We start from the raw sequence: 27,024 nt of genomic DNA, 5'->3' as shown, positions 1-27,024 counted from the left end.
GTTTGAAAAAATTAATTGAGATTCTTTATAAAATATTGAAAATGATTGATTATGAGTAATTAATATAAATTCAATAAATGACATTTGTTGCGTTAGCAAAAATATAGTTTTTTAATGTACAGTATACCTCAGTTTAAAATAAAAAACATCAATTGATATAATCCTATTTATACAGGCACTAATAAATTAAATTTAAACATAAAAAAATGTATGATCCTATGAGTAAATCTTACTTGCACACAATAATAATATAATTAATATATGTTATTGCAATTTTCCACTGATGGTATATTGAGTTGCCTACAACTAAAAAAACAAAAATTATTTTTAATTTTTCTTCTTTTAAGTCCTATATTTTTTGAATAACTTTTTTAAAAAATACTAATAGCTAAAATGAACAATGTCTATAAATGATTTAGGAACGATTATGGTAATATAATTTTTAAACATAGGTCTAAATAATGTACTATAAATCATTAAACTATTAAGTTTTGTGTATATAAGTGGATAGAACAAGTATTACCAAAAATTATTGTATATAATTAATATTCAATACATCACATTTTATCGAAAATAGAATATATTTCTATAATTTATAATAATGCCTCAGTCTAGAATATAAAAAGAGTACCAACTAATATTGCAAACATTAAGAAATAGTTGACACTAATATGTGTACTATGGTTGCATAAATCTCCCTTGCAGAAACACATCAAAACTCGCCGATAGTTCCATTTTGTATAGGCGCATCTATCTTCACCATCTGATGGCCCTCTTTGTAAGCAGATTCTTTGAGTAGCTACTCCATATTCTAAAAAATAATAATTTAAATGACTTAGCGATCTCAGCACTCTAAACAGTGATGCAAATCAATCTATACCATGAAAGCTGGGTTTTTGATGACGACATAGCATGAATGGGAATAAATTACCTTCTTTTAATGCATTTTCACTTTCTACTATTTTTCCGCACCATCCAGAAGCACAAGGCACAGACTCAACACCAATTTCCTGTTTATTTTCCACTATGGTTATATTTACAGTAAAAGGATCCTTGCAACTTCCCAATTCACCTCGCGATCTACACGCAAAACATCTTTGGAGTCCTAAAACAGTTATGAAGTAGAATTCACCATAGTGACTCATATCCGGATATTATTAATTGTTTAAATTTTCTCGATAAAATATAATATTTAACAGTAAATCAAAATATCTCAAATATAAAACCTAATTATTTTAGTTGCTAGTTAAGTTAAAACACTTTTTACGGTACTTTTGACATTTCGTTGCTGTTTCGCATTCCATTATGAACTAAATCCTTAGAAAATAATTATAATTTACTTACCATCACAAACACTGATTAGGATTAAACAAATGCCCAAGATACCCAACAATTTATCTTTAATAAACATTTTCAAATAAGCTGTTCGTCTACATTATTCAAGGCGACATATTTTGTGGGTTCTTTACTTTCACTTCTGGTACATAAGTTACCTTGCAAGGAGACTTTCAAGAATGCATTGCCTAGTATGATACCCCTCCCTAAGAATAACAACTCAATATTTGATGATGTCATTTATCACTAAAATTTATGATGCACATATTTAGAATAAATTGAATTTCTTTTGAAATGTTGTAATTTAGTACTCATATTTAAATTTCCCGCCAAAAATTATTATACGTGGACTGGACATATATGGCTTGAAATTTTATTTAACCTAATTTTTATAATTCACTTATATAGCTCTAAATTAATAAACATACCTAAAATGTTATATAAAATAACTTAACATATAATGTTTAAATTACGTGTTTTATACAAAGTGATTAAAACCAATTTATTTTACTAAATATAACATATGTATTTGAAATTGCTATGTTGCCATATTTGTGCACGGCCATTTGAAATATAAACTAATTTATGAGGTGAGTATTGAATAGACAATTGCAATATAAATATTAAGTAGACAACATCTCTTAACAATATAAAATAGACCAGTTCTAAGTTTCATAATTAATATATTTGTTTCTAGCAATATAGCATTTCTTTTGAATCCATGTCCGCGTTTATTTAGGACTTGCGCAAATCTATCGATAATTTTCAAAATTTTTCCACTTAATATTTCTGTATATTTTGTTGTTTAATGTTTGATAATGTTTATTTAGTCTATTAATTTCAATTTACTAACATAATATGACATGGATATTGAATGCGTTCGCTTCTATTGTGCATTCAGTTTAAAGATAATTTAGTACGCAGGTCTCGAATTACCCATAATCCACTCAAAGCAACGTTAATATGGCGGATCAAATTAAATATTTCTAAATAAACTTGGAAATTTTTAAATACTATATTTGAAATCCGTGTGTTTTAAAATTTAACAGGTAAATTTATGTGCTTGAAATTCACGTGTTTTAAGTGTTGTTTTAGTAATGCGTGACTTTTTAAATGTTGCGTTGGCTATTCATTTTTCAGGTCTGAGTATATTTAAATTTGAAAATAGTGTTATGCCAAATTCAAATTTTTATGTTGCGAGTTTCCAATTTTCAATGTAAAACAACTGCGATTTAAAATCATACTTATTTCAGGTTTACTTAATACAAGCCTGAAAGTAAATATAAAATAAATTCCAGTTTTATCTTTAAAACATTTTAAGAATGTTAGGTTAATGTAGCGTTTTTAAAAATCCACAGTAAACAACTAAACAATGACGAACGAAAACCAAATTAAAGTTAAGGAAGAGATTTTGGAGGACGATGAAAATGATCATAGTGACCAAATGATGGTTGATGATGATGATCCAAATACACTGGGCCCTGCTGCTTTGGGCCTTCAAAGAGTAGGTACTCTCCCACCTCCAAAACCAGCTCCTACACCACCAACCCAAGTTTTAAATGCTAGAGGTATGCCTGCAAGGATACGAAAGAAAAATAGATTATTTTATGATGATGATATTGTGAATACACCTCATCATAGGTATACATTTTAAATTTTTATTCCTATGCTCTATTAATATCATGATTATGTTTTTCAATTAGAGTACCAAGTGCAAAAAAACAAAAACAAACGCCTACAAAAAGAACACCAAGAGCAAAAAGTGAAACTCCTAGTAGGAGTCCTAGAAAAGGTGTAAATAATAATATACCCATACAACCACGGATGAGTTCTCCAGACCGAAAAATTGGACAGAAAATTGGAATGAGATTAAGGAACCTTCTAAAATTACCAAAAGCACACAAGTGGGTTTGTTATGAGTGGTTTTATAGTAATATCGACAGGTAAATATAACAAAATAATATCAAGAATATTTTAGAAGTTTAATAAGAATTATTGCAGATGTCTATTTTCTGGAGAGAATGATTTTCAAATTTGTTTAAAAGAGTCCTTTCCAGAATTAAAAACAAGAGAATTAACACGCACTGAATGGACAAAAATAAGAAGAATGATGGGAAAACCTAGAAGATGCTCACAGGCTTTTTTTAATGAAGAGCGTTTGGAACTGGAGAAAAAAAGAAAAAAGATTAGGGCACTACAACAGAGAAAAGCAACAGATCTTACTAATTTTAAAGATTTACCTGCTGAGATACCGATGCAATTGGTTATTGGCACAAAAGTAACAGCAAGGTAATGGTAACACTTCAACACATTGTTTTATTGTAATATTTAAAATTTTTATTAGGTTAAGGAAACCTTCTGATGGCCTTTATACTGGTAGTATAGATGCTTTTGACACATCAAACAACACATATCGGATAACCTTTGAAAGGCATGGATTAGGTACTCATTCTGTACCAGATTATGAAGTACTTTCAAATGAACCACCTGAAACAATAACCATTTCTAGTATTCAAAATAAATTTAGACCGCGTAATAATGGATTGTCTCCATTTTCACCTGACATTAAGAGTCCCATTTATAAACCATTGAATTATAAGAAGGATCCTCTTTTATCAGGTTGATGTTTTTTTTTTGTATTTATCCAATTACTGATAGATATTTTAAGGATCCATGATAAACCGTCCTATTATGTATGCATCAACTGAAGGAAAACTGGGATGTTATCCAGTTAAACTTCTCGAAAAAATGGTAACAGTTACTAAAATTTTAAATACAAAAGAAAGCCGAATAAAGCAATTGAAACACATGAATTCTGAAGCAGAAAAACTTAATTCTTTCAACGAAGAGTTACCAGAAGATTTTGAAAGGAAATATGCCAGTATTTTAATAGATTTAGAAAAGTTGAACATGGATTTACAAATTTATTTGGATGAAATGCAGGTACTGTAACTAACATATGTAATAATATTATGATGGTTAACACATTACTTGTTTTTAGGTTTACTGTCATGAGATTGCACCAGAACCAAGTGTAGCTGCAATGCTGGCTCCCTCTCACTTAAGAGAGAAATGCAGAGAGGAAGCAACAGATATAATTAACAAACATAATTCTGTTAATTCCGGGGAGAAGGGTACATTATTCTTTATTACAGTCAGGATTTGTCAATGATTTCATAATTTTTCAGGTTCGTTCCAAAATCCTAGTGTCTTGGATTTAATTACTGATCTCACAGCTCTTATGCTACAAATAAAAAGTTTGGCGGACAATGATCACAACGCCTATGAGCTTCAAGTTTTAGAAGGTAGGTCAAGTCTATTTGATAATGTAAATTTGTTTATTTGTTATTGAATGGTAATTAGACAATTATTTATTTGGTGAACACCTATTAAAAAACAAAAGAATTAGATAGAAAATTAATAGATTGAAATAGTTAGGTATATTTGTTAAAGTTATCTTCGTTCATATCTTAGGTACTGTTGAGAATATTAAAAGGAAATTAAGTCCAGCCAATCAACAGGTGTTTCAAACATGTGTTGAGGTCCATATGAAGCAAATCGAAGTGGGTTTGAATCAAACTAGCATGGACAAGTTAGTAATCGGTCCGATAGGAAAAGTTTAGCGAGATAATCAGATTCATTTGATGAATCAAATTGTTTTAACGATGTGTTCAAGAGTGTCTGTCGTATTAATTACCACGCGTGTCCGGATGTTGCATTTTTTTTAAATCGAGTAATCATTACTAGTCATATTCTAATGCTTCCCTCGATCGGATCAATTTAAATTTAATCAATCCGGCTTCAAAAGTCGGAGGAGACGTAAGTCTAAAAATAACAAGGCATAGATTTTATTTTTTAAATGATGGTTGGTGTATATGTGGATACTGTTGGATTAAACTATTGTATTGTTTGTAAAGTTTTAGATTTCTAAAGTGTGCAATAACAGTTTTAATCAGATTCTAATGTTTGTATAGAATACAATTTTATTGTGATTCAAATAATTGAAAAGTTTGAATTTTGTTGTATATATTTTAAATGAATTATGTTCGTAGCCTAAATCAATTTTACTGAGAAAAGGAGAAAAACACTATTTATTATTTCCATTTTTATTCTCATTGTGTATAACTTTATTACTGCGCGACTGTACAAATTTAGGCTAGTTTATGAAAAAAGTATTTATTTATAGAATTTTTATTCATGGAATTATTTTAAAGTGTTTTTTTCATTGTATATTTACTTTATTGTACAAACCTATTTTGTAAATCTGTGTTGTTTTTGAAAAATTAATAAAAGAAACAATATACACAATATTAATGTGATGCATTGATATAAAATCGATCTTGTTTTATTTCCCTCCTTATCCTTTGTAATTTAATGATTAATTAATGTTAAATTTTGAGCAGATCATTGCTGACTCTATTTGGAGATTACCTTAAATATCATTTGTTATTACACATGATACATCTAGTATCATGTTTCCTTGATAGATACAATCAATCATTATATCATTAATTATATATATATATATATATATATATATATATATATATATATATATATATATATATATATATATATATATATAACAAATTTGCTATATAGCATTTTGTACGCTAGATCATTGTGTTTTATGGACTTCCATTAAACAGGTAATTTAAATCTTGAAGATCATATTAGACACAAAGTTTGAACTAACTCTTTAATTTTTTTAATAATACTGTTTAACTAAAGGTTAATTTTTAGATACTTAAATTGATCATATTTTCACATGAATATGTTTATTATTGAATATTGAATTATGTTCGTAGCCTAAATCAATTTTACTGAGAAAAGGAGAAAAACACTATTTATTATTTCCATTTTTATGCTCATTGTGTAAAACTTTATTATTGCGCGACTATACAAATTTAGGCTAGTTTATGAAAAAAATATTTATTTATAGAATTTTTATTCATGGAATTATTTTAAAGTGTTTTTTTCATTGTTTATTTACTTTATTGTACAAACCTATTTTGTAAATCTGTGTTGTTTTTGAAAAATTAATAAAAGAAACAATATACACAATATTAATGTGATGCATTGATATAAAATTGATCTTGTTTTATTTCCCTATATTATTTTATTTCCTTTGTTATTACACATGATACATCTAGTATCATGTTTCCTTGATAGATACAATCAATCATTATATCATTAATGTTATATATATATATATATATATATATATATATATATATATATATATATATATATATATAACAAATTTGCTATATAGCGTTTTGTACGCTAGATCATTGTGTTTTATGGACTTCCATTAAACAGGTAAGTTAAATCTTGAAGATCATATTAGACAGAAAGTTTGAACTTACTCTTTAATTTTTTTTAATAATACTGTTTAATTAAAGGTTAATTTTTAGAAACTTAAGTTGATCATATTTTCACATGAATATATTTTATTTAATTTTACTGAGAACAAGAGAAAAACACTATTTATTATTTCCATTTTTATGCTCATTGTGTATAACTTTAGGTAGGCTAGTTTATGAAAAAAGTATTTATTTATAGAATTTTTATTCATGGAATTATTTTAAAGTGTTTTTTTCATTGTATATTTACTTTATTGTACAAACCTATTTTGTAAATCTGTGTTGTTTTTGAAAAATTAATAAAAGAAACAATATACACAATATTAATGTGATGCATTGATATAAAATTGATCTTGTTTTATTTCCCTCCTTATCCTTTGTAATTTAATGATTAATTAATGTTAAATTTTGAGCAGATCATTGCTGACTCTATTTGGAGATTACCTTAAATATTATTTGTTATTACACATGATACATCTAGTATCATGTTTCCTTGATAGATACAATCAATCATTATATCATTAATTATTATTATATATATATTTATATATATATGTATATATATATAAATAAATATATATATATATATATGTATATATATATATATATATATAAATATATATATATATATATATATATATATATATATATATATATATATATATATATATATATATATTTATATATATATATATATTTATATATATATATATATATATATATATATATATATATATATATATATATATATATAACAAATTTGCTATATAGCATTTTGTACGCTAGATCATTGTGTTTTATGGACTTCCATTAAACAGGTAATTTAAATCTTGAAGATCATATTAGACAGAAAGTTTGAACTTACTCTTTAATTTTTTTTAATAATACTGTTTAATTAAAGGTTAATTTTTAGATACTTAAATTGATCATATTTTCATATGAATATGTTTATTATTGAATGTGTTTTTTTTCATTGTATATTTACTTTATTGTACAAACCTATTTTGTAAATCTGTGTTGTTTTTGAAAAATTAATAAAAGAAACAATATACACAATATTAATGTGATGCATTGATATAAAATCGATCTTGTTTTATTTCCCTCCTTATCCTTTGTAATTTAATATTTAATTAATGTTAAATTGTGAGCAGATTATTGCTGACTCTATTTGCAGATTACCTTAAATATCATTTGTTATTACACATGATACATCTAGTATCATGTTTCCTTGATAGATACAATCAAACATTAATTATATATATATATATATATATATATATATATATATATATATATATATATATATATATATATATATATGTATATATATATATATATATATACATATATATATATATATATATATATATATATATATATATATATATATATATATATATAACAAATTTGCTATATAGCATTTTGTACGCTAGATCATTGTGTTTTATGGACTTCCATTAAACAGGTAATTTAAATCTTGAAGATCATATTAGACAGAAAGTTTGAACCTACTCTTTAATTTTTTTTAATAATACTGTTTAATTAAAGGTTAATTTTTAGATACTTAAATTGATCATATTTTCATATGAATATGTTTATTATTGAATGTGTTTTTTTTCATTGTATATTTACTTTATTGTACAAACCTATTTTGTAAATCTGTGTTGTTTTTGAAAAATTAATAAAGGAAACAATATACACAATATTAATGTGATGCATTGATATAAAATCGATCTTGTTTTATTTCCCTCCTTATCCTTTGTAATTTAATATTTAATTAATGTTAAATTGTGAGCAGATTATTGCTGACTCTATTTGCAGATTACCTTAAATATCATTTGTTATTACACATGATACATCTAGTATCATGTTTCCTTGATAGATACAATCAATCATTAATTATATATATATATATATATATATATATATATATATATGTATATATATATATATATATATATATATATATATATATATATATATATATATATATATATATATAACAAATTTGCTATATAGCATTTTGTACGCTAGATTATTGTGTTTTATGGACTTCCATTAAACAGGTAATTTAAATCTTGAAGATCATATTAGACAGAAAGTTTGAACTTACTCTTTAATTTTTTTTAATAATACTGTTTAATTAAAGGTTAATTTTTAGATACTTAAATTGATCATATTTTCATATGAATATGTTTATTATTGAATGTGTTTTTTTTCATTGTATATTTACTTTATTGTACAAACCTATTTTGTAAATCTGTGTTGTTTTTGAAAAATTAATAAAAGAAACAATATACACAATATTAATGTGATGCATTGATATAAAATCGATCTTGTTTTATTTCCCTCCTTATCCTTTGTAATTTAATAATTAATTAATGTTAAATTGTGAGCAGATTATTGCTGACTCTATTTGCATCAAACATCAAAAGTTCGTGACACATTGTTTACTGATAGATAATACAACCAAAAAAATGAAAGTCATTTAGATATTTCAGTTTTTATAAGAACTTAAATGAACTTATTTTGATTTGTCTTCTTTTATACAATCCATTTAAAGTCGATATGTATCAGCGCAAAATGGAAAAAACTGAACAACAGGCAAATCGGCTTCTACAAGAACAACAGTTTCCAAATACAATGGTCTGTTTGCAAATGGTCGTATACATCTTGGAGTCCATTTAAAAACAGGATCAATTTTTCGGGCGAAAATACAGGACATGGTTTGGAAAATAATCAATCAACTAAGTGAGATGTAGAGGAAGCTCGGGATGTACAATTAGTAATTCTTTTAGTAGAATTTTGGTTTTTAAAAAGCTGCGTACATAACTGGTATTGTTACATTCATGGAACAAGATAGGTTTGATTGTAATTTTTGTATTTAATTTTATATTAAAACTGGCCTTTCAGATCGTATATTAATTTATGTGTAACAACTTTTAAATTAGTTCCCAAATACTATGTTTATTTGACGATGTAGTTCTATCTCTAGGGAGACTTCTATCTAAAAATTAATCAGAAATGTACATTCATGATAAATACCCAATACCCAAGTGGGTAAAACAATAAACTCAAATTATTATATTGACTGTATGGGTCACCTGCATGGAACATTTTGTGGAAAAAAATACCTGATTTAAAAGAAAGAGAAACCTCCTAACTTGATAAAGAGAATGCACCGGCTCAGACAGTTTAAGAAACGATTTAAAGGCGAATTGTTTTAACGTCTAACTTATTTGTTAGGTTTAACTCCATGAGATTTCCGATGATTCTTACATCTCAAAAAATTATTTTCTTGTTGAGGATTCTCTTTAAAACAAGCAGCAAGAGGAGCCGTACTTCGAAGGACTCCTGGAAAGTCACTACAGAAAATAATGTATAATAAAAATAAATGTATTGTAAGTCCAGGGAAATTATACAATCAAATAAAAAAAGTCATATTTATAACTATATATCTGCTTATCATTTCCATTTTGCGAACTTAATAAACACCCTAGTATAAATTAAAGTGTTAACTTTAATTATCTCGTGATTAGATCATATTTTATCTTATCTATATGATTACCGGACACATATATCTTTCATGTTTTTTACCAGTATATGTGTAATTTTTATTTTGAAATCTATTTACAATATGTTTAAAATATATTAAACGAATATCTGAGTATTAAAAATTATTTGCATCTTATCATCACTGCTCACTCGTTACAAAATCGAATTCACGTATTGACATGTAAATTTGAATTGTTTAATGAATGACAAGCATGTATTAGTTAAAAACAGTTAAAAGAAGGCTGTTATAAAATTACTCGGTTACAATTTGCGCGAGACCTAGTTGCTAATGATAAACGTGATTAAAGCAAAGTTCTTTTCTCTGATGACAAGCGAATACTATTATGAAACAGCCTGATGAACATAACAGTCTACAGAAGTTATCTAGCTCTTTTACAGTCTGTTATGTATACTACAGAAAATGATGTGGTTAATCTTATTGAGGCGAATATAATAAATCCACAAAAGTATAGGTGAACATTCTGCTATATTGGTTTGAATTATACCTGTAGCTATCAGCCGTGCCACTGGGGAATGACGTGAAATTTTGTCCTATTTACGCTTAGAATTTAGGTCCCAATTCAATTTATTTTAATAATCACGGTATAGCCATTGATATAATTCTGTAAAAAACCATAAGAGATTTTCTGCAAAGCATCGTCAGAAGCATGTAAGTTTTAATTAAGGCTACAAGAAAAACATTTATTTTCTAATCATCACTTTAAAGTTAAATATTGATTTATCACATTTGTGTTTATTTATCTAATGTTATTAAACTTATATAAAAATAACGATATTAATAGACATGAAATACTTCATAATATATTTGATAACTAAACTAACGAAAACTCATGTAAAAGACAATCAAATGTTTTTTTTTTATTTAGTCAATTATCAAATATATTGAATTATTGTCGACTGATTAAAAGTATAATTATCTTATAATCAGCATAAATATAGACATTCCATTATTGTGATAAAAAATTCAAATCCAAATATATACATTATTAAAACAGTCAATGATTAAACCATTTATTATTAAACATTGATAATATGCATTTTTATGGTTACTTTTTTACAATGTACATGTTATGTTATAATGTTATATTTAGAGATAACTATTAATTTTAATCAATAGCACATGATATTCTGCAGTGGAAGGGGAATTGGTAAATAATAACATTTGAAAGATAAGAACAAATGTTTATTGAGCAAAAAATAAAATAGACAATTATCAACACAATAAAAAAGTGCAATTGATTATTTTTTGTGCTTCTCTAGCACTTCTAGCAATTTATCTGCGTCTTCAGCTGACTTAACTCTAATTAGTAATGGTACTGGTGGTGGTTGTGCATCTGGAGTGGGAATAGTAACCAACATTACATCTTTTTTACCCATTCTTTTTGTTGGAACACTTTCAGAAAGAATAAAGTTCAGCAATAAATTTCCTAAAGATGTGTTAGCTCGAACAATTAGCTAAAATAATTATTAGATAAATTGGTGTTTACATGAATCTACGGTATATATCTGTACCTGAATTTTTTCACTATTGTCAATCTTTTTTAAATACAAATTTCCAACACCTCGGTCTCCAAAATTATCCCCATTTTTAACAAATACTTTACATTTAACTGTATATATATGATCTTTTTCAACAACTGGTTGAAATTCTACTTTTGGAGGCTCATCTTCATCATTACCCTCTTCACCATCTGCCTTAGGTTTGTCTATAATTAAAATATTAAATATATTACCATGATAGTGAAATACTTTGTATTCAAACCTTTTTCTTCTGCGGTGGTTATTTTACCAAAAGTGAAGCCAGTAGACATTGGTGATGTTAATTTACTTGGTGCTTGAGTAGTATTACTACCAAATGTAAATGAATATGTAGGAGTAGATGAAGATGAATCTAAAATTTATTTTACATAACCCTCATGTTTCAAACTATAATTATAGTTCATATTTGATAATATAATATAATGTGAAATGTAATTACTTACTTAGTGATGAAAATGATTTGGATACTTCTGAAGCATTATTTGCTGAACCAAAACTAAAGGTTGGTTTTGTAGATGTAGAAATTGTTGATGTTATTCCAAATGAGGATGTAGTTGTAGTACTAGTTATTTCTGTTACTTTAGTGGACTTTTCTGTTGTGCTATCTGCAATAGCTTTATTGTTTTTATTTGTTGTGGGTGTAAAATTAAAAGTTGGTATTGAGGTTTTTGTTTCTGATTTATCTACTTTATCTGCCTTTGTCTCAGTAGCTTCTTCTTTGTCAATTTCATCCAAATACTTTTCATAGTCTTTAAATATTGGCTGCAGGCTAATTAGGGGATTTTCCTCTACTTTCTTGGATATCCACTTAGAAACACTTTCATTTAAACCTTTCAACTTAGAGCAGTATTTTTCGGATTTATTTGTAACACTTGATGTACTAGGAACTATTGAGTTACTTGCAACATTGTTGGATTCAAAAATGTTTGTACATGTAGTGGAAGTTGTTACTGGAGCACCAAAGATACTTGGACTTGTTTTTGGATTGAAATTAAAAATAGAGTTTATTTTAGAAACATTATTGTCAATGCCATTAGTTTTTGGAGTACTATCTGACTTTGATGTATTCGATAAGAATGAAAAATCAGTACTAGCTTTAGTTCCAAAACCAGTAAAACTTGCAAATGCACTTTTTTTCTCACTGCCTTCTTCAGACTACAAATAAAAATATTCTACTAATTACTTATTCTGTATACCTGAAAATATGCTTTCTAGTACAAACATAAATAATGTTACTAACACGAATTGGATTCCTCCTTTTTGCTGTTTTAATTACTCTACTTTTTAAAGTTTCATTTGATGCTTTTTGGAATGTTCCCTGGACTTCTACATCCTCCTCTTGATCCCAATTATCATGATTTAATTCACTAGTTGCACTTCTCTTTCCCGCCATGTATCTTGATTTGTATTAAATGTATAAACAAATGCCTTTTGACCGGTATAAGGGTTGATCACCTTTCTAGGTTAAGGCAGTTTTTATATTTCAATTTTTTTCGAATGATCAACGAATTTTTCCAAACGGAATTCCGAGGGTTATAAACTAGTAGAAATATTAAATTGTTTAGGTATATATGCTAAAAGTATATAATTTTTGTAATAAATATCTAAATGATATACATTCCGCCAAAAACTAAAGTTATAATAGTTACGTCAAAATCTTCTTTTACTTCCTAGGTGCCAATAAAATATTAGACAGTAATGGAAAGTAAAGAAGAGGAATATTGTTGGTCATATAACTATGACATATGGAAAACTAAAGTTAAATATATTACATGTAATAAAATAGTACTTAATATATATGTATTGTATATAATTAGAAATATTTACTATAAACTGTTTTGTGTTTATATAATGGTTATTATATATTATTTACTGTTTGCTGTTATTTCCAGCAGATTTAACTAGAAATATATTTAGAACATGCTTGCAATTCAACGTTACGGTATGAGATTCGAAAGCCATACTGTCTGGCTTCATGAATGATGCATATATCTGTAAATAGGTCTAAGAATAATTTCAGATTCACTGTCATTTAAAGTTGCAGAGCGCCTAAAATACTAATATTAAACACCTGCCTGGGTTTGTCAATGAGTTAAACCAAAAAGAGATGAAATAGTAACACATAAACATTATGTACAGCTTTCAATTAAATGTTGATTGCAAATTAATGGCAATTTAAAATGTATGTTTAAATATAATGTATCACAACCCGTTTTATATTAATTTATATGTATATTTTTGATATTTCATCACTCATTTTTATTTCAAACTCAGTTGTGTCAATAAAAGTGATGTTTTAATACTACTTTCCATAACTATGTCCTATTTTTGGTTTTATGATTCAAGGTATGTTTAATGTTGTTGCTTTATATATAATTATAAATTATAGTATTATATTATATAAATTATAAACTTGTTTATACATCTTTAACTTAAATAATATCTCTCATTTGTATAAGAAAAAATAATTGAAGATTTGTTTGTTTCATAATGATTTGTCTTAGTTATAAATTTTGTATGTTTATCAGAGGATAACTGCCAATATTTAGAACATTTATTAATGTTACGTGTGGTAAAACTTATCTATTTTTAAATACAGTTTCAAGATTATTATTATAAATTTAGACTAATGTAAATAATATTAAAATAAGTAATTATTATGAAGACGTGATGCAGCTATTTAAAACAGTGGTATCTATTATTAAAACTATTGCGAAACTTAAAATTAAATTCGAAGAAAACAATAGAGCATGGTCAGTAATGTGATTTTTCTTTCAATAAACGTGCTGTATTTTCACGTTATATTGTAACTTCCACTTGTAGTGTGAAGTCGGGCATTAGCATTCAAAGCCGGTAGGAATTGAATACTTAATTAAAATACTTAAGGTCAGAAACGGAAGTAGCAGTATTGAGTCTTCATAAGCGGCAAAACGTTAGTATTGTTTCTAAAAACGTTCGAATAGTAGACGATCCGAGTCGATGACGGTGTTCTGTGTGATTTTCTTCAACGGATCCTGGCGTAATTCTGCGGTTTTGCCGTAACGACATCGTAAACAATAGAAGGCTCACGAAGTGTTGCCTCGAGATATGTTTACAAACAAAGAGCAAGGTAACGAGCCTCCCTCTTCACCATCATTGACACTGTCCTAATTTTTTCGGAAACATATTTGAACGATAATTTTTATCTGTCATTATTAATTTATAATATGACGCATTGTAAGCCGTTGAAAATAAGCCAGTTTCTCAGTTACTGGATTTTGTAGGCTCTACAGGCATATTGTTTAATAATAATTATATATATATATATATATATATATATATATATATATATATATATATATATATAATTATTAATTACATCTTAACTAATGATTATCCATTTGGTTTCGAGGTCCTCGCGGTCTTCGTTGGTTACATATCGATAAATATTGGTAATTAACTGTACGATTTTGTTCTGAGTGCGTTGTATTACTAGTTGGTTTGATGTTTTTGTGAAACCCCATATTTGCAGCCCACATGTCCAAATTGGCTTTATGATAAACCAATTTATTTGATTTTAGGTCAAGTTCAAAGTATCTTCCGACCAACCAGTACAGTTACTTCACTTGGAGTCTTATCTGCTCTGCTTTTTGTCTAGAATTATGTTTCCAATTTAACCTACCATCGAGATGTATGCCGAGATATTTAGCTGATTCTGCTTGAGGAACCGAGTAACCGTCAATTAGGTTTACGTCATTTCACCGTAACGCAAAATAAACATGGACAAATTTGGAGTTATTATGTTGAATTTTTTAGTTTTTAGTCCATTTATAAATTTTGCTGACTGGTACATGTACCTTTTCTACAGCCTTAGGCAGAGATATATCTTTTGCCATGATAACAGTGTCGTCGGCAAATATTCCAAGTACTGTTTCTTTTGTTGTTGATATTAGCAGTATAGAGCAGATGCAGGAGTGGTCCCAAGACACTACCCCGTGTATAAATATATATGTATATAAATAATTCATATATAAGTTATAATTTTATTTAATTGCATTATACGGCTATCAACAAGTCTTGAGGTTTCTCAATTAATTTCAAGGCATTGTTGTAAACATTGTATACATTTTTTTGAAAAATATAGTCTATTGAACTTTTTAAAAATTTTGTATTGATGTGCTTCTCAACAAACAATTTATTATCAATCGGAACAAGTGCTAGTCCAGACAACCGATGTTTGGTAAATAGAGCGAATGGGAAAGGAGTTTGAAGTTAAATGTTACTATAGTCCGTTCAATAATACAGTGAACTCACGTCATCTGAATTAATGACTTCAAAACGTCGCAACGTTGCCTTATCAACTCTGAATATTAGTTAGTTAATATAATTTATTTTAACATTATAGGTCATCAAAGGCATATATTATCCAAGGACTTAAAACCACAATTATTTATACAGTTATAATAGTTTGTAGGTTAGGGTTGTGTTTTATTATTTTTATATTGAACTCTTTTCCATATCACCTATGAATTGGAGTTCTAGTTACATTTTTTATGTTGTGGTATCTCTTGGAGGCCTAATCCATTTAATTAATAATTATGTACCCAAGTAATATATTTTACTTTCATTAAAGAAGTATATTTACTTTTTATGCTTAGTTCTTGTTTTCTTCGGCATAGTGTTTTCTTCTAAGGTCATTTTGATATCATTTTATTTCTCCTTAGTTTTGAGTGAAGCAATTTTTGTTAATGTGAAGTTTAGACGTGGTGAAATGAGTACCGAAGACGGTGAACGAAGTGGGTGCCCATAAGAGGCTGTTACCAACGAAAACATTTGTGGGAAACATCCACAAAATGATTTTGAATAACCCTAAATTGAAATTGAATGAAATAGCAGACATTCTAAAGATATTAACTAAACGTGTACATCATATCATTCACGAAGATTTGGGTATGAGAAAGCTCTGTGCAAAGTGGGTGCTGCGTGAGCTCACTTTTGATCAAAAACAACGACGAGTTGATGATTCGGAGTAGTATTTGAAGATGATCAAGCGTAATAAACCCGAGTTTTTGCGTCGATATGTGATAATGAATAAAATATAGCTCTATTATTTTACTCCGAAGTCCAATCAACAGTCATCCGAGTGGACGGCACACGATGAACCCGCTCCAAAGCGTGGGAAAATGCAACAGTCGGCTGGCAAGGCGTCTGTATTTTGGGATGCGTATGGAATAATTTTCATTGACTACCTTGAAAAAGGAAGGTCCATCAACAGCGACTAGTACACAGCGTTATTGGTCCGTTTGAAGGACGAAATCGCCGAGAAAAGGCCGCATTTGAAGAAGAGAAAAGTGCTGCTTCACCAAGACAATGCACCGTGTCACAAGTCAGTGAACACGATGGCAAAAATCCATGAATAGGGCTTCGAATTGCTTCCTCATCCACCGTATTCTCCAGATAGTCCCCAGCGACTATTTCCTGTTCTCAGATCTCAACAGAATGTTCCCTGGGAAGAAATTTTCGTCGATTGAAGGGGTGATCTCCTAAACTGAGGCCTGTTTTGAAGCAAATGACAAATCGTACTACCAAAATGGTATCAAAAAGTTATAGGGTCGTTATAATCAGTGTATCACCCTTGAAGGAAATTAAGTTGAATAAAAAAAAACTAATTTTGCCAAAAAAATGTGTTTTACTATGGTAGGCCGGGGACTTTTCAATTGACCTGTTATGCTATTTGAGCTCATATAGAGCTAAGAACAAGTTGATCTTGATTGGTTACCCACTTCAATGAGGATTTCTTTTTGGTGAACCCAAGATTAACATAACTTATCTTGTAGATTATAATAACAGATAACTGTAGTAGTACTAATTTAATCATTCATACCTTACATACGTAATATGGAACCGGTGAAGATTCCCGTATGCTGGAAGCTTCATCTTCATCAGTAGTACTTATTTATTTTAGGAATTACTCTTTTGAATGAAACCATTTTACGGACGTTTATTTAGTTTTATAGCGAGTGAAAGTTTACTTCGAGATGTTTAAGAATTTCAGTGACCTTTTTTAAAGATTCACCGGCCTGAACGAGGTTCATCTTTAACATTGAAACTTACGGAATAAAAATTAGCAAGTCCTTTCTGAGACTGGTGGTCTCACTGGAGTCTCAGTCTAATTGAGAATCTCTATTTTCAAAACTTATTAATTTTAATCATTGGCGAAGTAAATGAATGACGTTATTTTTATATTTAGTGTGTTTTATGGACTGTATAAGATTATTTTAGGGATGGAAATAATAAATACACAAGTATACACGTTTTTGGACTTGAGGAACCAAAAGCTGTTTGTAAGATAAATTCGGGGCTGAATTGCCATAGTATGTTAAGGGCCCGTTTTTTAAAATCTGTTGTATTTTTAGAAATATTTAATCGTGATTAACGGCTAATTATTGTATTAAAAAATATAAACTAAGAAAATATAATTAATCAGAAATAAACAGAGGTTGAACTGGGTTGTTTATACTGCTTGTCTCTGGCCTCGCCTAAATTTTGTGGCAAAAATCGAGATGTGAATGCTGAAAATATATTTTGAGAGACATTCGAGCTCAAATCTTGTTGTAATTTTACAACAAATTATTGATTACGTTCTTATAATCCATTTATTTGTCATTAGTATGGTCCGACAAATATTCCTTAATTAATTAAATAATTTTCTACCATAATGAAATCGCTTTCGTTGTTGGTTGGTAATGAAGACGAAGTTAAGGCATTTGGGCACTTGTACCTGAACAAACTAGCAGTGGATTACTATGCGTAAGTGGAACTAATTTCTGATGATACGTCCGGATATTTATACTGTATTATTTTTTTACATTTATACCGATGATATTTATCGAGAAAAAGTAATAAAACATCTATATGATTTTTCTGTTCTCTCCATAACTTTGGCACACAAAATGAAAAGTATACATTTTTACCAAGTGATCACTTGAGCGGCATTATCCTGCACCCGTTATAAAACGATTTTGGTACCCATGGCTTGTCAGTGTTTATTATAGCAAAACCAAAATACTGCAAATACGCATCTTCGAGTGGATTTGTCATACGCATCTTTGAGTGTTCGTCGTTTACCGAGCATATAACATCCACAAATTAGGGATGCAGAAAAAATATCGATTCCCTGTATCGATAAATCAATATTTTCTGAAAAAAATATCTATATTTTTGGCAGATATTTTTTTGCCCGATATATCGATATATTAATATTTTTGTAGCCGATATTTTTCGATATTTTTTTCAGAATAAATCAAATATACCACTTTTTAAGATATTTAGAAATAATATATATTTTTAGGCTAACATTTCACAATTTTTATTTTCAATTTTTTTAGTTTAAGAGAAATAAGAAAGGGGATGTTATTCAGAATGGGTTTAATTTTTTTAGTGATTTTCATAGGGTCAGCTTTAGCTTGAGAGATTTTTCTAACTTCTTGTTTTATTGTTTTACCATTTCCTTAATGCAAAAAAATATCGATATTTTTTCCTCCGATATATCGATATTTTTAAAAATATCGAAATATCGATACACCTACCACAAACTTAACAAATACACTTTAGATTAACTTTAGAATACACTTTTACATTGATTTTCTCTGTTCCCAAGGTTCACCAGAATTTATTAACCTGTGCATACTAGAGACAAACAACTTAATAATAACCGGAAATACTATTTGCCCAACATATTTCTAATTAATTATTATGAAACAGCATACGCATGTCCGACAGTTTGTCGGAAAAAACACTTTATATCCGACAAGTATTTCAACTAAAACGTTTACCGTTTCATTAGTTAAAAACTAACGATAGACATTAAAAAGGTAAATGACATCGATACTGAAATCCTTAACTGATTGGGATCAATAAAGATAAATGGATGTAATTAACTATACGCTCAACTTAGTCTGTTTAATTAGTGAGAGAAATATCATTAGAACGATAAAGAACCGTCTTAGCTTTCGAATAGAAAGTCTTCGGCCGATGTCAATAGCAATTTATTTGCTTTTAAAATGGAATATGAGTTCAATTTATTTTCTTTTTTTTTAATGTTCATCCCAAGTTTGCTTGGATCTTTCTCTGTTTCCAATATTCATTTTACTGTTCATCGTAAATGTTACCACCTTGATTGGCGTAGTGGTAAAGGCAACTGGACGGTTCTCCTATTGTTGGGATAGTCGCGAGTTCGAGTCCTGCTAGGACATGATTGAAAATTATGTTTGTGAATGTCGTTAAGACAAGAGTGCTGGGTAATGCCAGATGTGGTCTGGGATTATCTCCAAGTTGGTTACTTGCCAGTCGGTAGGCTTAAAGCTGGGTACCGTGGTTCGGAGCCCACATTAATCAGTATGTTAAGTAAATCAGTAGATAAACCCTAGTTGATAAAGACTTTCAAAGACTTTAAAATATAACAAAAAACTGTAAGTGTTCTCTCCAACTGAGTTGTTTCATTTCTATGTACTTTTCGACTCATTCAATATAGAGGTATTTTCTTATTTCTTTAGTTCTCAATCTATTCATATTAGTTACACACCTAATTTTGTGGTATTTCATTTCTGCTGCTTGTACCTTACTTTTTACAACAACGTCTCACAACTGAATGTTAGGGTTGGCCTTAGGTTAGGGTTAGTTAGGGTTGTTAATTGCTTTATACACTTTCATTTTAATTTTGCTTGATATTTCCTAATTTTTTTCTTCTATTTTTTTTCTATTTATTTGAATTCTGGCATTTATTTTCATCTCCCGGTTTCCATTACTTTCTATACCTAGATATTAAAATGCATTTACTTGTTTTATTATTTTTATTTTTACTTCTTCAATTTTGATATTTATTATTTCTGGTTCTCCCATCACCATAAATTTCATCAATGACCATCATCTACAAAAGCTCCTACTGACATTTCTATTTTTCTTTAATTTTATACCCTATAAGTAATTCTTTTTTATCTATTTGATACTTTCTTATTACTTCATCAATTATTATAATAAAGATGGTTGGACTTAAATCTTCCGCCTTGTTTTAGTACTGTCTGGGTTTGAAGGTTTTTGATTTGATATTGTCATCAATTCACTGGTATTTATCCCGTATATTTTGGATTATTCTTACAATTTTATTACTTACACCTTTTTCTTCTAATATACTTTCTCTCTAATATATCTCTTTGACCCATAGCGTTTCTCACTTTACTCTGTGTCTTTACCAAATGTCTTCTCGAAATCAATTAATAATCTATTTTTTCTAATTTTCTAATCTGTTGTTATAACGGGTCAATTGAATAGTCCCCGCCCTGATACATAGATGGCGCTACTAGAACTAAATCCATATGTTTTCTAGTTAGCCATAACCTTCAGAAGATATGTGTATAAATTTGACAGCTATCGGACATTAATTTGTGAATTATAGCATTTTGAGTGAAGCAACTTTTGTTATTGTGAAAAAAATGGATAAAAGGGAATTTCGCGTGTTGATAAAATATTACTTTTTGAAGGGAAAAATACAGTTGAAGCAAAAACTTGGTTTGATGCCGAGTTTCCGGACCCTGCCCCAGGAAAATCAATCATCAAGGATTTGTATGCTAAGTTTAGACGTGGTGAAATGAGTATCGAAGGCAGTGAATGCAGTGGACGCCCAAAAGAGGTTGCTACCGACGAAAACATTAAAAAAATCAACAAAATGATTTTGAATGACCGTAAATTGATGTAGATTGATGTACATCATATCATTCACGAATATGTGGGTATGAGAAACCTCTGTGCAAAGTGGGTGCCGCACGAACTCACTTTTGACCAAAAGCAACGACGAGTTGATGATTAGGACCAGTGTTTGAAGATGATCAAGTGTAAAAAACCCGAGTTTTTGCGTCGATATATGACAATGGATGAAACATAGCTCCATCATTTCACTCCGAAATCCAATCGACAGTCATCCGAATGGACTGCACACGATGAACCCGCGTGGGAAAACGCAACAGTCGGCTGGCCATAACCTTTATGGCGTCTGTACTTTGGGATGCGTATGAAATAATTTTCAACTACCTTTAGAAAGGAAGGACCGTTAACAGCGACTATTACATAGCGTAATTGGACCGTTTGAACGACGAAATCTCCCATAAACGGCCGCATTTGAAGGAAAGAAAGTGCTAATTCTCCAAGATAATGCACCATGCCACAAGTCAGTGAAGACAAAAGTCAGTCAGTCAAGATGGCAGAAATTCATGAATTGGGCTTCGAATTGCTTCCTCATCCACCGTATTCTCCAGATCTGCTCTCAGCGACTATCTCCAGTTCTCAGATCTCAAAAAAATGCTCGCCGAGAAGAAATTTTTGTCGAATGAAGAGGTGATCGACGAGACTGAGCCTTATTTTGAAACAAAGAACACATTGTACCAGAAAAGTGGTATCGAAAAGTTGGAGGATCGCTATGATCAGTGTATCACCCTTGAAGGTAATTACGTTGAATAAAAAAAATTAATTTTGCCAAAAGATGTGTTTTACTATGATATGGCCGGGGACTTTTCAATTGACCTGTTACTAAATATATGGTTTTCTATGCATATTCCCTATCAAAATCAAACTGTGATTCTGTAAGCATCTTATCTAGTACTAATTTAAGACGATTTTCTATAATTTTCTTTCAAGCTCAATCAAGCTGTGCACCCATAGTAATCTTATAATTATGACATTCTCTTTTATCTCCTTTTTTATATATCCGAACAATAAGTGTTATTTGCCAATCCTGTGGGATTTGTCCCTAACTCAGTAGCATCCTGATTCATTTTTTTTCAACATTTCCGGTAGTGTCCTATCTGGGCCCGGTGCTTTTCTGTTCTTGAATTTTCCCAATACACTGTTTAATTGTTAGTTAATTGTTAAATGTGCATAATGTGCAAGACTCATACATAGTGTTGAATCGACTGAAAATATTTTTAAAGACACTTTTGAGTGTTCACTGTAGGCTAATTTCAACTAACTAATTTCAATTTTAAATTTTAAAATTCCCTCTGATTTAATTATAAAATTTTGCTGGTGTTCAACACCAAATAATAAAACATTAAAATATAGTGCAAAATTGTTGAACAAATTGTTAAGTGCTTTTGCGCATTTTTATAAGAGACATATATATATATATATATATATATATATATATATATATATATATATATATATATATATATATATATATATATATATATTGGTAAAAGTGCAAACTCTCATTTCTCTGTATAAAATAATTGTTTTCCATTTGGCATCATTGAGTTATTCAGTGCATACAAATCTGGTCATGGAACGCTCAAAATTGTATTTTGGGATATCCTTTATTTGTAGTTTGATTTGAAGAAATCTGCTGTTGATGGTAATTAAATTATAAGATCATTGAGGGCTCTTGATAAAATGACGATCTGGTGGACCAAAAATGTTCAAACAATTTAGCAGTTGATGAATTTACTTGTTCAGATGATTACATGCGATGAGGAAGATCCAAATACATATTAAATGAAAATGTTATTTCCACATTGTGGTTTCATCGCTTGCTGGGCAAAACAGTGGTTTTAAAAGAAAAATTGATCTACTGCGACAATACCAAGCATAAATAGTTAGCTTCAGGAGAGCCATCCATATTTAATTTGAAGTGATATATTCATAAAATCATAAACACAACTGCCACACGTCGCAAAAGTTGTGGGGTGACACTGTCGCATCTCGAATACGAAGTATATCCAGTTCTCCTTCTTCAGATTAATACAGCATGGCATGGATGGTAGACGGTTCTGAAATGCTGAAGAAGTGCAAAAATGGATCAATTATCGTTAAACCAATGTCGCTCTTGTGACATGGTATACATCTGGCTAGAAAGATGGGAACAGGTTGTAGAACATGATGTTCTACAACTTCTGTATTTTGGGCAGTATATGTCGTATAAGTTTTTCTTAAAATGCTTTTTAAAGTGAAAAAATGATCAGAATACATAAACAATAGACTATATATTAATTTATTTTCTGATTAGGATTTTTTATTGAAAATTGGTCATTAATTTGGTATATCGCTTATACGTAATAAATACGACTTCAAGAGTATGGCAGTTCGTCTATTAGTAATGCGAAAATCCTTGTAACGTCTTCGGAATAGCTAATTTACAAGCGAGAACGGGTCGCCGATAGGAAACAACTAAGCTTCAAAGTTAATATGAATTATACATATGATACGATGATGCGGACTTAACATATGAAAACCATAAAATTCAGGAAACTCTGAAAATCATTTAAAGTGCTCAATGTAGAAGGAAAAATATTCTCGGCATAAGACTCTGCATACCACAAAGGGGTTGAATAATACCTTGTTTTGGTTAAAGCAATTTTTATATTCATAATTCATTAATACAAGATTAATTACAGAAATAGGTTCCTATTGGTCGGGCAGCACCTTCAGCATCATTTGTTTCTTAAGTTGCTATTTCGAAAATCATTACTAGAGCTTCTTGTAAAGGAAAATCATCCCTAATTACATATATTTTATAACAATATTATTCATTTGTTTGATTTAATGTTATATCGTATTTTGTAAATAATGTAGTGTAATTTTATTAATTATACTAAACTTTACAGAAAAGTCAAAAAGTGCTTGACATTGAAATTTTGCATTTCTCCATGTGATTATTATTTATGTTTGTTTTTGTCTAACTTTTTGGTGAATAAACGTATCCATTTCAGCAGAAGAAATCAAAAATGACATTTCTAAAATTGTTTAAAAAACCAGTAGGAATTTAGAGAACAACATCATGTTTAAATGTTAATAACTTATTAAAGCAATTATTGATAAACTTACATCGAGATACTAGATATTTTTTAAAATTTAATCCTTTATGCGTGTTGTGAATAAATATCCACCAGACAGCATTCATTCACAGACCAAATTTGCTTGTAATCTTCGCTATATTGAAACAATGCACATTGCAGTGGCAGATATAACACTGTTACTTGGAGGTCGAAATTTGTGTTTTATTTTTTATCATCTATGCACATTTTAGAAAATTGTAACCAATAGTAGTTAATACTCTATAGACGTAACATTAATTAATTATGATTGATAAATATTAAGTTGTATCACCAGTTGGCACACATTTTTTATTTTCATAAATTACTGGAGAAGAACAAAATAATATGAACAATTGACATATACATAATATTTATGTATTATGTTAGTAAGATATTGAGCCAGCATTTGCTTTTATAGCATAGCTGTACTTTGTGATATAGTTCGCAATAGATTCGTAGTGTTTGAATAGTTTCTAACGGGATGCTGTTCTTATTGGTGTTATTGCAATCTACTCCTCACTCTCTGCTCAAAAACTTCCATAATGGTTCAATTATGTTGAGGTCTGTCGATTCTGCTGGAGAGATATTTAGTGATATTCTGATGTCCTTCAAACAAAGACTGATACAAAGTCTGAGAGCAATATGCTAGTCATAGTAGGAAATTAATCATTGAGGATGTCGAGATATTTATTCACAATAATCCTGCCAATGATGGGATTGGGAGGACTAGTTAAATACCACAATATTCCATCCAAATAACGGTAGGTTTCCCATGTTTTGCTGTAGGAACTAGACAGTCCGGATCGTTGGCTTCTCTTTATATAAACCAATGTTTAGGAAACAATAATGATAAATGATAATTTCTCGGGTTATATTATATTCTTCCAATCAGGCCGTGTCAGATTTTATAATCGTTGCACCACTTATTTCGCAGTGTAACGTTGGCTTTCATTATAAAAAGTTTTGCAATCCTTCCATGAATGTTAGCTTTGTGGAGTCTCCGCCGTACTGTTCTTGTCGAAACATTGTTACAAGTGAGTGTTGAATTCTGCTGTCACTTTTGCCGCGGTATCCTTTTATCAATCCTTTTTAATGTCCGTAGGTCTCTGTCAGTTAAGTATGGGTTTCCCCCATTATTCTTCTTTGCTGATAATATTTTATCATATTTAGGGTATTCTTTATTATCTTAGATAGTGGCGGTCGTGAAACGTTAAACATCATCTGAAAGATCACACATTTCACAGATCGCTTGTTGCGGAACAATACACTGAAATATAACCGAAAAGACTTGTAACATTTAAAATGATCAGTACATACGCGTATTATCGTCGTATTATTTATACGGAAGCAGTGTATGTACTATTATTTTCCATGATGTTCGGATAATTTTGTCTGAGATATATTTCTAAGAGAGATTTCTTGAAAAAGTCTCACAATTGGCAGAAAATGAAACATTAATGAGGTATATAGAAATATGTTGGAATACTGTGCATTTTAATTATAACTTAAATATTCAATCGAATATTAGGTGAACAGACAACATATCATAGCTACAATAAAATAATGTATGATGTAAGTTTATAACTATCCGGAAGTATCATCAAATAAGTTGGTAAAAACACATACTCGCCAAAGGAAAACAATTTGGACTTAAATTCTACCAAATGTATTTTCCTATCGGTCACAAATCTAATTTATCATTAGGTAACAAGATATTACTGTATAAATCTGTACTCAAGCTTATTGGGTCATATGGAATCCAACTATGGGGAACCGCTAGCAAGTTATATTGCTATCATACAACGGTTCCAAAATAAAGTGTTGCGTGGCATTGTTAATGCTCCGTACTATGTTTCAAATGAAATAATACAATGCGGCATTCCTCTAGAACCAATAACGAGTGTAACTCGACATGCTTGTGTGAAGTACCTCGAAAGAGTGTCAGTGCATCTTAATGTACTCGCTAATCAGCTAAATATGCGAAGTGACAGTCAAACGTATAGATTATAACGTCTAACACCATCGGATCTGAATATTGGACATATATAAACGTCAGAACAACCTTCAGAATAAGACTAATTAATTAAAATAATACTTTATACAGGAGATGTATATCACTACATAGTATAACACAAAGTCGCCTTTTCTGTCCCTATATCCCTATGTGCGCTTAAATCTTTAAAACTACGCAACGGATTTTGATGCGGTTTTTCAATAGATAGAGTGGTTCAAGAGGAAGGTTTATATGTATAATACATGCATAATATACTAAGGCAACATTGCTAATTTTAGAGGTTTCTAACGTGATGTCGTAAATTAACCTATTTTTTTAGGCTTATTTAGCAATTAGCAAAAACGCTGCCTAA

At 29.3% G+C, this 27,024-nt stretch overlaps 4 protein-coding genes across 4 annotated transcripts in view; 2 read left to right on the top strand and 2 right to left on the bottom strand.

Annotated features, from left to right (window-relative positions):
* Nucleotides 1–152: 152 nt before the first annotated feature.
* rtv (QVR superfamily protein rtv) lies at nucleotides 153–1,509 on the bottom strand. The gene is made up of 3 exons (XM_076417941.1): nucleotides 1,345–1,509; nucleotides 932–1,105; nucleotides 153–811 (listed from the first exon to the last, which is right to left on the bottom strand). The coding sequence occupies exons 1-3, from the start codon at nucleotides 1,409–1,411 to the stop codon at nucleotides 612–614; spliced, it is 441 nt and encodes a 146-aa protein (XP_076274056.1). The 5' UTR covers nucleotides 1,412–1,509; the 3' UTR covers nucleotides 153–611.
* A 747-nt stretch (nucleotides 1,510–2,256) lies between these two features.
* mip130 (Myb-interacting protein 130) lies at nucleotides 2,257–5,669 on the top strand. The gene is made up of 9 exons (XM_076417939.1): nucleotides 2,257–2,384; nucleotides 2,694–2,976; nucleotides 3,039–3,278; nucleotides 3,337–3,624; nucleotides 3,680–3,954; nucleotides 4,004–4,278; nucleotides 4,337–4,469; nucleotides 4,524–4,640; nucleotides 4,810–5,669. The coding sequence occupies exons 2-9, from the start codon at nucleotides 2,708–2,710 to the stop codon at nucleotides 4,956–4,958; spliced, it is 1,746 nt and encodes a 581-aa protein (XP_076274054.1). The 5' UTR covers nucleotides 2,257–2,384; nucleotides 2,694–2,707; the 3' UTR covers nucleotides 4,959–5,669.
* Nucleotides 5,670–11,447: 5,778 nt separating this feature from the next.
* On the bottom strand, nucleotides 11,448–13,459 carry Nup50 (nuclear pore complex protein Nup50). Its single transcript, XM_076418375.1, has 5 exons — nucleotides 13,057–13,459; nucleotides 12,260–12,971; nucleotides 12,040–12,168; nucleotides 11,790–11,983; nucleotides 11,448–11,732 (listed from the first exon to the last, which is right to left on the bottom strand). The coding sequence occupies exons 1-5, from the start codon at nucleotides 13,207–13,209 to the stop codon at nucleotides 11,517–11,519; spliced, it is 1,404 nt and encodes a 467-aa protein (XP_076274490.1). The 5' UTR covers nucleotides 13,210–13,459; the 3' UTR covers nucleotides 11,448–11,516.
* Nucleotides 13,460–14,751: 1,292 nt separating this feature from the next.
* Nucleotides 14,752–27,024, top strand: part of wgn (Tumor necrosis factor receptor superfamily member wengen) — a 240,361-nt gene continuing 228,088 nt past the window's right edge. The window contains exon 1 of the mRNA XM_076417813.1: nucleotides 14,752–14,925. The gene's annotated coding sequence lies outside the window, so the exon portion shown is untranslated. The remainder of the gene's footprint in view (nucleotides 14,926–27,024) is intronic.

The sequence above is a fragment of the Rhynchophorus ferrugineus genome, unplaced genomic scaffold, assembly GCF_030347505.1.
Source record: "Rhynchophorus ferrugineus isolate W39M unplaced genomic scaffold, kcgeb_rfMv2 rfM11, whole genome shotgun sequence".
Classification (NCBI taxonomy): Eukaryota; Metazoa; Arthropoda; class Insecta; order Coleoptera; family Curculionidae; genus Rhynchophorus; species Rhynchophorus ferrugineus.
The sequence above is the reverse complement of the archived record's forward strand: the minus strand, read 5'-3'. Positions and strand labels throughout refer to the sequence as shown.